This window comes from Bombyx mori, chromosome 8 (genome assembly GCF_030269925.1).
Source record: "Bombyx mori chromosome 8, ASM3026992v2".
Lineage (NCBI taxonomy): Eukaryota > Metazoa > Arthropoda > Insecta > Lepidoptera > Bombycidae > Bombyx > Bombyx mori.
The window spans coordinates 9378117-9396038 of NC_085114.1; the positions used below are offsets into that span (position 1 = coordinate 9378117).

Consider the following 17922-nt stretch of genomic DNA (forward strand, 5'->3'; position numbering starts at 1 on the left):
CCTAGTGTTAAATAATGGACTGTGCGTGAAGTTGTAAGGAAGAAAATAGACGCTCTTGAGATGTGGGGCTGGAGAAAAATGCTTGGGGTTTCGCGGACCGAGTTCAATAAAAACATCAAGATACTTTAAAAACTCGGCATTGAGCAGAATCTGTTTTCTATAATACAGTCTCGGATGGTGGATTTCATTGGTGGGACACGTTTCGCGAGGATCTGGCTGGTCCATGGAACGCCTCGTCGTACAAAGAAGGGCACACTGTACAAGTCCGGGCGGAAGGTCGCCTATGCGGTTGACCGACCAAATTAAAACTAGTGAGAGGTCCCCTAAATGAGTACGGTAGGATGGCCTAGAGTAGTATGAAGAGACGTCGGGACATCGTGAGATGCGTCAAGGCTGCCTCCTCTAACACTACATGACGATCACGACCACTTTGTCACCAGTGAAACGATTGAGAAGCAGAAGAAGATATTTAGACACAATGTCACAGACAGCGCAACGGCAATTTCGGCGCACATATTCAGAGACGTGGTCTAGTTACATTTCTGGTTCAAAGATTCGCGTATTACTTACTCTTCTCCTATCATCCTAAAATAGTGTCTATTATGTGTCTATGCGGTAGGCAGCGGCTTGGCTCTGCCCCTGGCATTGCTGAAGTCCATGGGCGACGGTAACCACTCACCATCAGGTGGGCCGTATGCTCGTCTGCCTACAAGGGCAATAAAAAAAAAAAAAAAAAAAAAAAATATTAAATATCGATAGATTAAAAAGTAATCAAATAACACGAGTATAACTATTATAATTCAATATAATAAATAGTAGAAGAGTCAACATCCAGATAACTTATTTTAAAATAACAAATAGCTACTGTATTATACCTACGTGAAATAACAAAATACGGAAATGCTTGAAAGGCATAATTTTCTCGATGAAGTAAAGAGGTTTTCTGATCGTAATCCAGCTTAAGAATTTCATCTTCATAATAACAATACTCACAAAACCATTCGATGATGAACCTGTTTATTATGAGATATTTATTTAATTTATTAATAACGATGATTACTTTTCTTGCGATCAATTTGATACGTGCTAAGTAATAAATGTGAGTACCTAAACGTAATTAAACGTTCGTATATTGGCTCACCACAAAATGTAAGCTCTACCCGAGTAATGAGTAAGAAAATATAATGCGACAATCAACAGAAGGGCCAGAGTCGTTAAATCTTAATTAACGTCGTGCCCGGGGAAAATCATTACATTTTACATCGTCATTTTACGTCATCTGGTCACCCTGCGGTCCCTACTCCTGTTTACTTAAAACCAATGTTAGTATTTTGTGTAATTATTTTCGTGTAGGGCATCTTGTGAGCGGGAAGCGTAGGTACCACCACCCTGCCTATATCTACCGTGCAGCAGTAATTCGTTACGATTTGAAGGGCGGGAAAGGCGTTCTACTGTAAAAACTGAGACTAAGAACTCATACATCAGTCATTTACGTGGATGGTGGTGGTCTATCATTGGTGGACCATAAGCCCGTCCACTTACATAGCAATTTTTTTTTTAAATCTTTCATTATTATCACGAAGTAGGTATAGTTTAATCTACTAGAGCCGAGCCATATCCACATACAAGCTAATGACGTAGAACACTCTGATTGGATTAACAGATTAGGTGAGCGGGATCACGTACATACAAGGCTCTTTAAACAACTTTTACGATTTTATACAATTTAATTTTTGGTGATGGCACCGACTAAATTGTCCTTTATTAGTGCTCCAAGGAAGATAATATACGCATGCCTCTTATTAGATTTTATTGGTTTCAATTGTTGCTGCTGCCGCATAGGTATTTCTAATGCGGTTCGTTCTTACAAAAAATATTTTTTCAAGCTAAACACACATAAACAAAACGTAGCATTTAAAACTGTCATGTCAAACATGACGAATTTTTATGAACTAATGCAAAAAAATACAGTAGCCGAAAAAGACATTCAACAATAATTTGGACAGTGTAAAAGTTCTTAAGCCGAAGCCATGGCGAAGTAGCCACGCGTTTCAATCTGAAGGTCAAAATAGTAATTATTTTGATACTGACCGAGAATATGCTTTAATATATATAGGTGAGTCGCCACATTGGGGTAACCCCTCAACCAGACTAGTGAAATTAAGGCATACCAAAGAGTTTCTAGGAGAAATCAAACCGACAAAACTGGCTTTGTAGATGGCAACTGAAGATTTGGGTAGGGCTTTCAGAGACAATTTCGACAATAGGGAGTACCTATTTAAAATGAATCTAGCCGCCGAACAATCAAGAATAAGAGAGAACACAAAATATGAACATCTTGTAATGAGAGATAGAGAGAGAAAATATACTTTATGGCACACAACACAACTAACACAACTAACATTAAAAAAATCAGTCAACAGACTATTTCGATGCCTCCAATGAACACTACTCTAACTCAAAATTTTGAAATTTTGGTTTTCCACGCAAATCGTTTCACTATGTTAAAAGTATTACAATTAATCATTATTGATGGGGTTCGAAGCAAAGGTAAATCAGCTAGTTACACAAAAAAACCGTAAATATATCTGCAATAATAAAGATTTTATCAACTTTTTTCGTTTAAACGCTCCTCCTGTAAATCTACGAATTTGGAGTTAGCGTAGTGTTCATTGGAGGCATCGATTTGTGCAATAAGCGGTCTTATCGCTAAAAGCGTTAAACTCTTCAAAGGCATTTTATACTACTTTAGAAGTCAATTAATTATTCACCAATAAGTGCTAACCTGCTTATCATATTAGATTACCTAGTCTGGTGAATAAATATAGAACTTTCAATTTTAAAAAAAAGGCCGGTAGCAAACTTTCATACAATCTTCAACAGTAACTTTATCAATTATTGTACCAGCCAAACTTCGGGGGCCATCTCCCTACGAAGTTTAAGTGTTGGCCTGGAAGTGAGACGTAACCTTTGTGAAGCGTGAGGTCGAATGTTTCCGGAAGTCGCCCTCCCTACAGGCGCACGCCACACAACAATAGAAACTACCGAGTTAATCGCAATCAATTTCTTTGATTTGCTGATTTAAGTTCTTGTAAGTTAGTAAAAGATCGAAGACTAAATAATTGTTATTTTTTCCATACTCTCCTAAATAATACAATCCGGAGAATTTGCAAAATTTGGTCTGTCTATCTCACAGTCCAAACATAACGAAAATTGTTATTATGAAATTCGGTATGTAAATACAATGTAGAATTCGATCTCATAATTCAAAATGAGTAACGTCAAGTCACGTTATTCATGCTGTGTTGTCGGGGGGCTCCGGTAATCTTTACGAGACACCGACCAGGTGAGCCGCGAAACACTAACTATTGTTCAGCTTCCGTAATCTTACGAAATACGCAAATGATTTATAGTTTTAGACTCAGCTCCAAAGAAGATCCTATTCAGTTGCGGATCACACTTTAGTGTTATTATAAGACCCAACAACATAATGTTACATGAAGACATTACATGTTTATAGAATCACTTGCTTTACGGTATAGTAGGACGTTCACCAAAAACGACCCCTAATGAGTTTTCGTTAAGCGATTTCAGTAAAGTAAGGTAACGGGCCTTAAATGTTTTACCGATATCTTAACTTACTCATAAATAGTAAATAGTACTTACTATACAGCTGAAAAAGTCACTACTTTCATATGTACACTGTAAAAAATTGGGTGCTGTGTACGTACACAAAAAAAAATCTTCATGTTTACTATTTAGACAAAAACCGATATTTTTATTAGGCTAGCGTGGTATGGACATGTGATGCGTAGAGAGAAGATGCATGTGACTAGGAGATGTATGGAAATGGTAGTGCAAGGTAGAGGAGGACGAGGTCGACCGAAGAAGACATGGATGGAGTGTGTGAATGACGATATGAGAGAGAGAGAGGAGTGAGTGTTGAGATGCCGGCTGATAGAACAGAATGGAAGAGAAAAATTTGCTGTGCCGACCCCACCTAGTGGGATAAGGTGGAGAAAAATTAGAGACCGATATTTTATTAATTATATCTTGTCTTGTCTATCGATAATTGTATTTTTTAAACAAATTGATTACTGGTGGCCTAATATGTAAACAAGTATTTTTGGGTTCCATAACCAAGCGATAAGAACGAAACGGTATTTAATTTTGTTCTCGTTTGTTCAATTGTTAGGTATTTCACATAGAAACTATTTGGCTCTCGAAATAAAATTTGGAAGATTGACACTATATATGAACAGCTTTACAACAAAATTAAGGTTGGCAAAACATGGATTTGGGGGCGTAGAAGATCTGAATGTACCAACCTAAATGGGTCTTATAAAAGAGACATATTTTTGAATAAAATTATGTACTTAGTTTACAAAAGAAACATGGCTTTTGAAGACAATGAATCGGGTCAATCATTATTCAAGACAGTACAGTATGAATTGATGTGAAAGAGTTGAAAGGCAAAGAAAATATAAATCAAGAAATTTACGGCATATTTTGTATAGTAAAATTTGTATATATTTGATAGCCTAATCGCTGGATAAAAAAAGCGTGAGGTTATGGACCTCTCTAAGGGAGTCCGTTCCTAGTCAGGAAAGCAAGAGAGCATGTCATCGCAAGGTGGCATATTTTAAGCTATCATCGGACGCTGAAGGGCAGACGACTCTTGAAAAGCCGGGAGACCTGTTCAAAAACAAAATTCTTCACCTTCGATACTTTTTTAACGTTGAGCACATCATTTCAGTATTGTATCACTGTAATGTCTCCTTTTTTCTTCGATGCACTTCGTAATAATACGCTTTATTGTTACGTTTCGATTTTTATGAATCAAGCACTTCCACAAACCATGATCAAGAACTTCGTTCCAAGAAACCGTAATTAAATACTCACCAGTTTTACTAGCGTCTTTAATGAGATCGGAGATGAGGTCGTCGCTGACCTCAATGCCGAGGTTACGCAACATGAACTGTAGTTCCGCTGGTGTCACGTGACCATCGCTGTCCCGGTCCAATAGTCCAAACGCTGTACGGAGATCTGATACAAAAAATAGCTTTTTAATTACCAGAGTATATCAGTTCATGGCAATCAATGTAAACCTTAATGCTTATCTCTTCAAGGTTGGTTCATAACTAAAAGTCGCTTCCGATTGAAAAAACAAAAACTGCAAATCATTTTCATTAAATAAAACTGTTATATTTTTTAAATATTGTCGAACAACCCGAGATATGAAATTGGAGAAAAATGTTTAAGTGACAAACTTTCGGAATCATTTCTGGATCATTCGAAAAGGCGCGAATACTTTTATTTAACTTGGACATTATTCATATTTTATCTGAGTAAAACCTTCGGTCAACAACTCTATAAAACATTTAAATCACACGCTCGTAGATACTATTTATTTTACGTAACTTCTAATCTATGATATTGTAAGTTATTTTTGATAGAAACATTGTACACTAATACATAGGTCATAATAGTGAATAGGTATTTATATTATTACAACACTAACGCTCATGCATGAAAAGCGACTACAATATTTAAAAAAAACGATATTTTTATTTCACAATATATCACAACTTATATGCATAAACAGATGAAGAACTAACAAAAATCGTTGTCTTTTTTCACATTCATTGTAAAATCTATGCGTTCTGAAACACCAAATTAAAATATGTCCTTCACTAACACATGTCACTATTTTTATCACTTAATATTTTTTATCGTTATATCTACTAGGTTTGCTATCTTCGAAGTGTTTTTGGGAAAATGGAAGGCTATCATCATCTCTATATCATATACCTGCTCAGGCAATATTTACAAAAGATTAATTACGCGTTCATCATGCATTTCTTATCTTAAATTACAACTCTGTTTTGAAACGGTGCCGTCATGTTTTTCAAATTAATTAATAGATTAAACGTTATCTTGTGTCTTGCGAATTCTTAAGGTGTAGGTATATTTTAAGAAAATAAAGTCACAGTAAAGAAGTGAATGGCCAATAACCGGCCTAATAGTACAGTAATAGCGCTGTACCTAATTTCCTCTCTACGTTTTAGATTATTTTTAAATATCAACCTTTTTTGTTTTGGTAAGAACCGAGCCAAGTCTCCGAATTGTGAAGAAAATATTGTCAATCGAAATTATCACAGCTAATCGATTAAATTTAAACATTTTATTGCTAATTACATTTCAACGGCTTAGCAATAATGACCGAGCCAAATGTCGGTATTGTTTCAGTGATTCTGTCAGTTCTGAAAATATCTGACGCCTAAATAGAACAGTGCGATTTATGAAATGAGGTTTTTTTCGTTAGTTTGACTCATCTTAATTGCAAACATTCCGTAGACTTTCGAAGAAATGGTTGTTTTTAATTGTTGTTCCAATTTTATCACGCATTACGCGAATATATTCACGATGTTTTCTATATCTCTATATTATAATCTATCTCTCTATAATCTATCTCTATCTCTATATTATAATACAATTTATAATAAAATATAAAATAGCACTATTATCTGACAATAATCATAGCGACTATACAGTGCACTGTCTTCCCACTATAATTGTTATCAATGACGTTATCTGTTGATGGGACTTTTTCCTTCTTTATATCTTACAAGCCGTTTTTTCTTCCGTGATCATTAAGATATGAAAAATCATTGTTGATAAGTATTTAATTAAATTGTTTTCTTCCAAGAGGGAAATAAGAATTTTTACATTAAGTTAATGTTGTTAATGTTATTTAATTTTTGCATTAAACTTAATCAATATTTAACACACAAAATATAACAAAGTTATTCAAGCATGTTCTAAAAATAAAATTTATTATTGTATGTTTTTAAAGTTTATTATTCGTAAAAGTGGATAGATAGCGTAAAACGTACGTAGCTCAAAGATTGATATAGAAAGTCGACCTTTAAAAGCTATTTGCGAAAATGAACCGCAGTGGGTAATGAATGATAATGGAAATTCATGGTAATGACGAACGTGGTGTTGATTGATGTTGAATAAAGGTAATCAAAGTATGTACTAGCTATACCGAATTCAGTGGGTAACATTTTTATTTTATTCTCAGAAAAATGTAAAACGAATCGTTTTCTTATTTGTTGTTTTAATAAATCGCTTTCTTGATTGTGCAGCATTAGTAGGTTTTATTGTTACTAGAGGTCCCGCAGTAGTCGAAATTCGACTATAATTAATTGGAATTGTAAGTTTGTACACTATTATGATTGTATTTTATACTTCTATAATCACAAATTTCGCCAAGGCTACTCTATAAAAAAATATTAATAAAGACAAACAATATTTAATCTATTCTCAATTTGACCACAGACGTCAAGAACAAAAGTTTGACAATAAATAGTATGCATGCGTGTGTGCGTCAAATACATGGTATGTAGTGTGTGTAATGTTTTCTTTATTGATTTAACGTATCTTTTACGCATTATTTTAAAAAAATATTAGCATTGTGCACTTCTTCTCTATATTCTCTATGTGTCTATAAATATGGAAAATTTCATACTCCTGCGTCCGCGAAATTTTCGTAAAAAGGGATACAAAGTTTTTGCTTCACGTATTAATATATAGATATTATAGATTCCGTCATTTTATCGAGATAAGATAAATACTATTATTTTCTAGTCACGATCTTTTGTGTTCAAAAAACAATTAATTCGATTGTGGACTTTAAACGTGAATAATGAAAAACAAAAACACACAAACAAAGAAACACAGACAACAGATTCAGAAATTAATGATTCTGTCCTTATTATGTAGACATTCCATACACAGACAGTCACGCCTCTGTTAGTTTTAATACATTGTTAGCACATCGTATGAAAAAATATTCTCTGTTAAGAAAATCGCACAAGGTTATTTCACTGAGAAAAGTATTTGGCATCCATTCATAATTTTTGACATACAAAAGTATTTTCAACAAACCGAACAGATAACGTGAAAATAAATATTTACAAGCTTTAAGAATTCTTTCATCTTTTTCAAATGTGCATTCTTGAGTTTGTTAGCAATAAATTTAATTGTCTTATTAATTCCCTAATTCAATCGCCAATGTTTGCGAAACACGGAACATAGAACAGGAAATCAATTGTAAAACAAATAAAAAGCTCCTAAAATTTTGCAAGTCATATATGTGATTAAAAAGCTTTAAATAAGTACTTTATAGCAAAAATACTAGTCAAATAGAGTATCCTTAGAATTTCAAGAATCGGAGACACGACTTATGTATGCCCATTATGTAGTTAGTTGTAATAATTACGCTATTTCTTTCACATTTATAGTGTAAGTTTGTGATGAAAATTTCTTTCGAGGCAGCAGTATTTTATTTTAAATGAAACAAAAGCTCCTATTCAAACACACTACCTACGAACTATTAACACTTAAAACTGTCAGTATGCCAACGTAGGTTTTTCGACGACAATTTTATGTTACCTTCATTATATCTTAAAAAGGGGACTTGAAACATTCAGATTTAGTGAAATTAATACCGATCGCCTTTGATTGAAATTTCACACACGAATATTTTGCGTCTTCCCAATAATATACATAATCCATAACTTTATTATTGTATGGAAAGTGTTGCGAAGGTTTTTACGAAATTTTCAGTTTTTATTTTTTTTATTTGCAACATTATCACTATCATGAACGGCTCGAGCACAATTTTCGCGAACACATACCGAAGAATAAAACTAGAAGCCGTGTCGTTTAGTTTATTTTTTAACTAGCGACCCGCCCTCGCTTTGTTTCGGAAACTGTAATTTATTATTGATTTCTCCACTATTTAATGGATGTTATTATACATATAAACCTTCAACTTCAATCACTCTATCTATTAAAAAAAACGCATCAAAATCCGTTGCGTAGTTTTAAAGATTTAAGCATACATAGGGACAGACAGATATAGGGACAGAGAAAGGGACTTTGTTTTATAGTGTAGTGATGACCGTGTTGTTTATTATTCTTAAGGTACCATAATCACTTACTGTTGAGCATAGCTTCACTCGGTGCAGGAACCGTTGGTCGTTCGTCGACAGGCGATTGTTTTTTCTTATTCTTTTTCTCATCATCCGTCTGGAAATCGACATGCTCATTATTATGAGACATACACACGGCACATAAAATCCAGTCCGATAATAAAACTTAATACGCTCCACTCCAACTGTATTTACTAACAATGAATATGTAAGAAATACAATATGTTAGTGATTTACTTTATCAATTTCCACTGTTATCAATCTTGTCGAATTTTATCGGACCATTGTCTGATCAATAAAGTGTACATATCTATAATTTTAGTCAACAGTCAGGCGGAAATCATATGAGTTGGCGTTTAAAAATAGAAAAAAAAGACTCTGAATGGATTTAGATGTATGTACGTACTAAAACTGAAGTATACAGTGCCAGTGTACTTCCGAGCAAAATTTTAAAATGTCATTCAGATGTGGGTCCCCGTTAAACGGATACGGATGCATGTTATATCACGCGCTGAAAATTCAGTGTGTTATGTAAGTCTCGGGGTTTTAAAAAGGTCATATTATACAATTCGCACGCGTTAAAAGCGTAGCGTAGTAAACTCTTAAGCTAAACAATATACGCTTGTCTTTTTTTTATTGTCGCTTTATCGTTTCATCGAGTTTCAAATCACAGTAGTTCTTAAAAGATTTCGCCTCAAAGAGGTAGACAATATTCAATTTGTTAAAAACGTTACACATTCTACGGCTCTAAATTAGGACTCTCTCCTGACTTCCGGATATCACAAACCTACAATTCCAGACTCCGAACACTAAATATAAACCAGTACCTAATACCAAATCTAATAGGAATTGGTAAACCGTGATATGTGTCATGCATACAAGATAATGTACTTGCTATTTCTACTAGCATATTCATTATAATTTGATTCAAACTTTTACATTTCGGAACGACCATGCAGGAAATGTGTTGGTGAGGAGAAACCGCTGTTGATGGGCATTCGTAGTGGCAGAAACAAAGAGAAGCCGCAGCCTAACTGAGGAATTACTTCAAACTTCATTTTAAACCTTACCGCGTAGGAAATACTGTGTGAGTATTTCTTTCATGTCTACGATACGTGGTTTTGTAGTACTAAGTTTTCTATGGTAGGCAGCGGCTTGGCTCTGCCCCTGGCATTTCTGACGTCCATGAGCGACGGAGACCCCACTTACCATCAGGTGGGCCGTATGCGAGTCTGCCTACAAAGGCAATAAAAGAAAAACGTAGCTATAGCAGAGTTTTATGTTTCTATGGCGAGTGAGTGATTTCATAATATTAATGTATCGAGCCAACACACGTGATTTTAATCAATAAAAATTTGTTGAATATCTCAACAGCGATGCTATAGAGACTATAATTAGTTTGCCAAATAGTGAAATGCTGTAGTTGAAATAGAAAACTGCAAAAATTACTTCATGTTTTTATTATTGAATCGGCAACGCAGTAAGTAGTTAGCTACACTGGTGGGCCAAGAGTCGTGGGTTCGACTGCCACGTTGGACAAATATTCGTGCTGTGAACAAGCTTGTTAAAATATATCGATATTTATTTTAAATCCCACCCTGGGTCAGATTACTCTGAGTTTAATCGATTATTTGTTTTTTTTTTACCAGGAACTCTTCTTGTAAAATTTGTTGATACTTTGAATTTTTTAAGGAAATTAACAAACAGGAATAAACCTTAAAACATTTTTATTGCTTAGATAACAGGACGGGCTCACTCACGGGTGGTCAGTGTAACTCATAGACATCAACGACATAAATGCCGTAACCCACTTTGAAACATAAGTTCTAAGTCTCACATACATACACATACGGGCTCGCAAGATACCCGACCACTAGTAAACGTAACATTAAAATTGAATATCTAAAAATGTTTCACGATCAGTAAAATTAACCTAGGTTAGTTGAAAACAAATACCAACTTGAAATTAATCGGATTAAATAACGAAATTCCTAACATCTTATACAAATTGTTATAACTACGTAAATCGTATTTTATAAAAAAAAAAACTACAAGTACTTGGACTTGGAGTGCAAGCGATATGTGACCGAATCGAAGTTCGCTTAGAAATAGCTCGTGTCGTTTTTGGCACAACTTCAATTTCGTGGCGCGGCCAATAAACGATGGCTTTGTGAAAAAATGTGACAAGCCAGAGTTACAGTAGGTAAATAAACCGAATCTTGATCTATAGCTGCCTGTGCACATAGAAAACTACACAGGGCATCTTCAAAGAGTGTACTAAATCAACCCGATTTAATCGTTGAGACTTCGTTAAACAAACAATCTCACAAAGTCTGCTAACAAAGTGCAAACAAACCGATTTGAAATTAGCATTTTTATTTAATGCTGTACACAAGTTCTAGTTTCACGATTGTTATGTCTTTCTAGTCAGAAAGAAGCGAATACGATGACAATTTCCTGTTTTCATGCAGTTAAACATTATCTAATTTTTATAACGAAAATGTTTATTTGCATTAAAAAAAATAACTTTTGCACTCAAATACAAACAGAGTTTCAACGTGAAATGTTTGAGATTGTACCACACGAACATAGTTGTGAAGCGTTTTCATCTCAAACATACGCTGCATATTTATCGCGACCCAAGCTGGAAAACCGCTCAGAAAGATTCCAGACATTTCATACGTTCCTGCAAAATGACAGCGAGCACGACATTCTGGGCAACTATAATTTAAGTATCCTGTCATTCAAGCGCTTTTGCTTCACTGAAGTATGAAATGCTTAGACAACAATGTCAACGTCAATGTCAATGTAATGTCACGAATATATTCTAATTTTTGGTTTCTTATCTAATGTTGTTTTTTTTATATTTTTTGTTTAAGTTATATACATACATTTTTTATTAAAAATTTTGTAATTTCATTTTTTCTATTATAAAAATACATCTGTCTTTGATGGATCCTGAAGTTCTTTTGCCACTACGCACGAAAAGACGAACATAACCTCGAGCAGCTGATGGTTACTGGGAAGATCAAAGGACAAAGACCAAGAGGCCGCAGCCCAATTAAATGACCCGATCAAATCCTATAATTTTCGACACCAAGCTGCATAGTGCTCGCCACGACACCAAAGACAGAGAAAATTATAGAGCACCATCAACGAGAAATGAATCTCTCATCGGAGGAATCACGACCCTCAGTGACGTGAAAGACAATGTGAGGAGGAGGATTACATATTTAATCTTGCCCACGAGAGTACTTACATGTGTACGTTTGCCCCCCAAACAAATATTATGTCACGCCCCTTCCTCCTAACACCCTCACTCTTTAACCACTTTATTCAGACACGTTTAATTGCACTTGTGTTCTTCCAATGACCTAAATTCGACTACAATAATTAACAGCACAACAAACAAAAATACTAATTAATTTTTTTTTAATTGACAGAACTATAGTTATAACTAGATAATTCTATTTCACAGTTTTCCCTTTACCCATATATAACATTAAATGTACATATTATATTTTCTGTCTAATATTTCTAATACTAGTCTAGTCTCTAGTCCACATTCACAAACTCCCTTTGTGTAAAAGGCATAGAGCATCCTCTTTCAACCTTTACCAAAAACATTAGACATCAGAACATCGTTAGCCGATTTACGAATCTAATAACTACCGGGTCGCGAGTTCATTCGTCCATATAGGCATTAAAAACACAGATGATTTTAAACTATATTTTCCAATATACTTACTAATCTCTTTCTGTGGATGTCGAAATAGACGAGTATGGGATTCGCCGAAGAATGTGCATTTTCTAAATATTGTACTATATTCATCATCAGTGAAGTAATTTAGTGATAATAGAGCATATCGTAAGGCTGCACGAACAGATACCACTATCATGCCTAATTTTACTGGGAAGCAACGGCACGTTTCTATTTGAACCGTCCCATCTTTTAAATAAAGCCGTTAAATAAAATGACTTTTTAATGTCTACGTGCCCTATCGATTAGCCGTCAAAAGTAATAATTTAAATTAAAAATGAATTAAGTGCAATACAAGTAATTTAAATACAAAAAAAAAATTACAACTACTAGTTTTTACATAAACCGTAACTACAGTTCGTTTTATCTTGAATCACATTAACTAACATATAAAATATCATTTAATATTCTCCGATTCCCATAAAAACAGTGCACAAAATGTTACAACAGATTAAAATTCATTGATTCATTTGAAATTTGTCGTTATAATAAACTTCAGGAATGCTCTGAGGAATTCTTCAGGAATGTCCGAGATGATACCGGCATCTCGTTTTTACCATCGCACCGCCCGCCACCGGAGTAGAGTTCATCCATACTACCTGGAGCCACTACGGTCATCCACAGTGCGTTTCCAGAGATATTTTTTGCCACGTACCATCCGGCTATGGAATGAGCTCCCCTCCACGGTGTTTCCCGAGCGCTATGACATGTCCTTCTTCAAACGAGGCTTGTGGAGAGTATTAAGCGGTAGGCAGCGGCTTGGCTCTGCCCCTGGCATTGCTGAAGTCCATGGGCGACGGTAACCACTCACCATCAGGTGGGCCGTATGCTCGTCTGCCTACAAGGTCAATAAAAAAAAATTAAAAAACTTACTTTTCTTCTACTCCTCGATGTAGTCGCCATTCCCTGGAAAGACGAAGAAATATGAATTTAATTTCTATTACGATATTATTCCAACACTGCGAAACCGAATCGATTATAATCCTATTAGCGGCAGATTTCTAGGAATCATTCCTGTTTTGAAATACTTAGAAATACTCGTATAACGCATAAATATTTCACTTTCGTATAAGAACAGGTACATACAACACGGTATAAAACGTTTGAGCATAAAAGAGAAGCTCAAACTAGTAACCGATCCACCAAAATTTAAGTAGAATGAAATAAATAAAAATTAATCGGTATTGAATTGTGTTGAGTAACAGAACGACAGCTATTGATAATGACGACACTTCAATGGCTGCCTTGTTTTTGGCATTTCTGTAAAATTATTGTCTCGTTCAATTAGTTACGGTATTTATTTATTGTTTAAATATCTTTTTTGATTTGAATACTGAACGAAATTTGCGTGACAGTTCTTCTCGTTGACTTTTCATTTTTAATTTATTTGTTGCTTCGATGGATCGACGAGCTCACGGCCCACTTGGTGTTAAGTGGTTACCGGAGCCCATAGACATCTACAACGTAAATGCCGCCACCCACTTTAAAACATGAGTCCTATATCTCAGTTTTTACAGTACAACGGCTGTCCCCCACCCTTCAAACCGAAACCGCATTACTGCTCCACAGCAGAAATAGGCAGGGTGGTGGTACCTACCCATGCGAACACACAAGACGTCCTACCATCAGAAAGCCTGTCTATAATTATATACATAGTATTATTAAATTTTATATTATATATAGAATATACATATAGTATTTTTGTCAGTTTTCGTAAGTCACAGGCACAATGTTTACGGTGTGGTCCCGCGTTTTTTATTTTCTTTACATATATTAGTTCTGACGTTTCAAATGCTTTATATTTTTAGCGATTACAGACGACTAAAATGTTATTGTCAACAATTGATTATTATGCTAACTATACTATATAATGAGAACAAAAAACTCGAGATCAATTCGTAAAATAGTTTAAGCTTGCTTATAATGTTAATAAGACTCGAGAAATAGATAAATATGACTTATTCCATATACTATATATACTTATAGTATATTTATAATATCATTAGCAGCATATTAAAAACTTTTAGTGCTGCTGTTGTTTATTTCAATTTGTTGGTAATTTCATACTGTATTACATCTATAGCTCCCTAGCTCTGCTTAAGTAGACTTAATGAAATTCCTTTTTATTTATACAATCTTCTTTATTTATATTAAGCATAACGCTGGAATTGAAACATAAAATACTTACTTACAAAATTAATTACAATTCTATACCCAAAATAAAATAGACATCAAATAGTCTTTAATGCTGGAAGGTGTATACTAAAACATTAACGATCTTACTCGTAATAAGTTATCGGAGCTTTATAAGCCGGTAATATGAAGTTCGCAAAAAAAGCGTTATTGTTTTTCATTAGAAATGAATAAGAACTGTAAGTATTAGAAAACATTTGAGAATAGTCAAATAAATAATAATGCCTGATTTTAGCATACAATAAATGTCTATCCAAAGAATTTTATTGTATTCTTAAATTTGTATACTTAATACATGAAATATTTTGTTATACATAGTAGAGTGATTTCGAGAAAATTTAACAGAGAAGATCGTTTAGAAAAACTAAGGTAGTAAGAAAAGAAGAACGTAACAATCTATACAATGAAGAAATTTAAAAAAGTTATACTCTGAATTGGCGTCTAACCACACTATGTGGATTTTTTTCTTGGTTTATCTGTCCATTTCTTTTTTTGTTTCTTCGAGCATAACACGAAATCTGCTGAACTAGTTTTCTATCGCTGCAATTTTTATATTTAAATTGTGTTGATATGCAGCACGCAATGAAATGCAATGGAAATTAGCTGACGTGACTTACTTCTGATTTAGATTACAGCCTTATCCAATTACGAACCGTCCTAAAATCACATGTATCTTTGCATAGCTACGAAAATGAATATTGTAATGTGTTCGATTCTCAAAACAATTATGTTGAAGTAGGTGTATTTTAACATTCGGTATTAGCATCTTGGCTTCGCGAGTGATAGCTTAACAAGCTTGTTTGAGAGACTGTCTGATGATATTCGGCAACATATTGACTTTAATAACATGAAGAAGTGCTAACACTGATAATATTTGACCAGTATGAATTTACGATAGATTAAAAAAGCTAATTAGGTCGTTTATAAGTTTTAAAACAACAAAATATTCTATAAAATTAAATGATACAGTATAAAAGATATTTTAGAATGTCATAATTTGTGACCAACGCTGATGCACACTTACCCCGACTTATAATATAAATTTGGCATTCATCCAAGAAAGAAAACTTGTATAAAAGGGATCAGTGTTTTAGTTACAACGTATATTTTTGCTAAATATTTATAAATTAAATCTGATAGTAAATTAGCGGCGGTTTATGCATTTCCATCAATTTCAAATATTGATACAATTGAAAGACTGACGATTGACTGATAGAATTCTGTATAAATTAAAATTACTGCCGAGCGTGTCATTCACCTTTCCAATGTAGGTCAAGTTTGCAAAATATAATATGTAATATTATTATTACTATGGAAGGATTCCTATTATTCCAGACCGCTTTATTACTTGAACATTCCTGAATCTTGTTTGAGCACTTCGTTATTGTAGGAATATTAATGCATTAAAACTCAATGGGTATGCGGCTATATAAAATACGCCTTGTAGTTTCTAACTAAATTCATAATATAGATAAGATAGAAAGCGTAGTCTGGATATAGTTCGATAGCAAGATCAAGGTATTAGATCAAGGTATTTATATTATTAGGCTTATCGTGATTTAATACTAACTACTCTTTGACAAACTTTGTCAATTAAGTTTACTAATTAAACTATCGTTATAGGTAGCATAATAAATTTATTTACCACATTGTAGGCAATGTACATAAAATTAAGATTTCCAGATTAAAATAATAAACCAAATTCCCTTAGGTACTATATTCATTACAAGTAGGTACTTACAATTAATCATAATTGTAATCGATTAATGAGATGTTGTTCGATTCGAACCCAGCGACCTCGTGGCAGCCTAGGGCTACGGAAACCAGCACGAGGTGCGCGTCGAACATGTGCCGCGATTCGCGGCGCCGGATGTACTATTTTAACAAAATATCATGCAATCACTCACCGGAACCGATGCCTTCGTCTTCTCACGCCGTATCACTTAGGGAGAAGGGTATAGGGCAGGAATGGATAAGGATTAGCGATGATACACAACTTTAGCGTAGACCGTCAATATACAGGTACCGTCCCGTTCGAGAAGCAAGACAAAGTGACAGATGTCAAATCGCGACGGCACCGTCAAATCGCGACCCGTGTTGCCGTGGTAAGAATTCAAAAACTAACGGATTGGTTTCGAACAGTCACCCGCCCGGACAGGTCCCCTACCTGTCCCTAATCAACTGGCAGCCGGGACAACGTTGTGACCGCTCGTTTGAGAACCGAGTCCCCGACCAGAACCTCTGCAGACCGAGGGGTCCCATCCTTACCGGGAAACAGATTAACAATGCGCCCCCTACGCCAACGCAGTGGCGGCAGGTTAGCATCCTTAACCAACACAAGGTCACCGACGTGAGGGGGACTGGTTCTATCCGTCCACTTAAAGCGCTGCTGGAGCAGATGTAAATACTCAAGGGACCAACGTTTCCAAAAATCTTGGGACATCTGCTGCAACATCTGGTATCGCCTCAACCGTCCAGGCTTGATATCCGAGAGGGGATACTCCGGCAACGCATTGAGTGGCTGTCCTATCAAGAAATGGCCTGGAGTTAACGACTCCAAGTCATTCGGGTCTGAACTGAGCGGGCACAACGGCCGTGAATTAAGTACCGCTTCAATTTTACAAAATACCGTAGTTAACTCCTCAAAGGTGAGCGAGGTTTGCCCTATCACGCGCATCAAGTGAGTCTTAGCCGATTTTACTACTGCCTCGAAAATTCCACCCCAGTGGGGGCATCCTGGAGGACTGAAGGTCCACCGAATACCGCGACGAGAGAGGGCCGTTTCAATATCCACCTGGTTATTGTTCAAGAAATTTACTACATCCCGCAAGTAACGGTCCGCACCTACAAAATTCGTTCCGTTATCGGAGCGTATCAATTCGGGTAAACCTCGACGGGACACAAATCTATCCAAGCTCGCAATAAAGGCTTCAGTTGTAAGGTCGGCAACAACTTCAAGATGTACAG

At 35.2% G+C, this 17922-nt stretch overlaps 1 protein-coding gene across 4 annotated transcripts in view; it reads right to left on the reverse strand.

Moving 5' to 3' along the window:
• LOC101738501 (calcium-binding protein E63-1) overlaps positions 1-17922 on the reverse strand; it is a 31198-nt gene that overhangs the window by 2807 nt on the left and 10469 nt on the right. Inside the window, exons 1-4 of one of the 4 annotated variants that reach the window (XM_004932084.5) lie at positions 16863-16973; positions 13636-13668; positions 9012-9099; positions 4903-5046 (exon numbers count right to left, since the gene is read on the reverse strand). In XM_004932084.5, the coding sequence (XP_004932141.1) occupies positions 4903-5046; positions 9012-9099; positions 13636-13665 (262 nt within the window). In that variant the 5' untranslated portion in view covers positions 13666-13668; positions 16863-16973. Of the gene's footprint in view, positions 1-4902; positions 5047-5521; positions 6562-9011; positions 9100-13635; positions 13669-16862; positions 16974-17922 lie in introns of those variants that run through there. The other 3 variants (XM_012695473.2, XM_004932085.3, XM_062669739.1) reach the window with 3 other exon arrangements.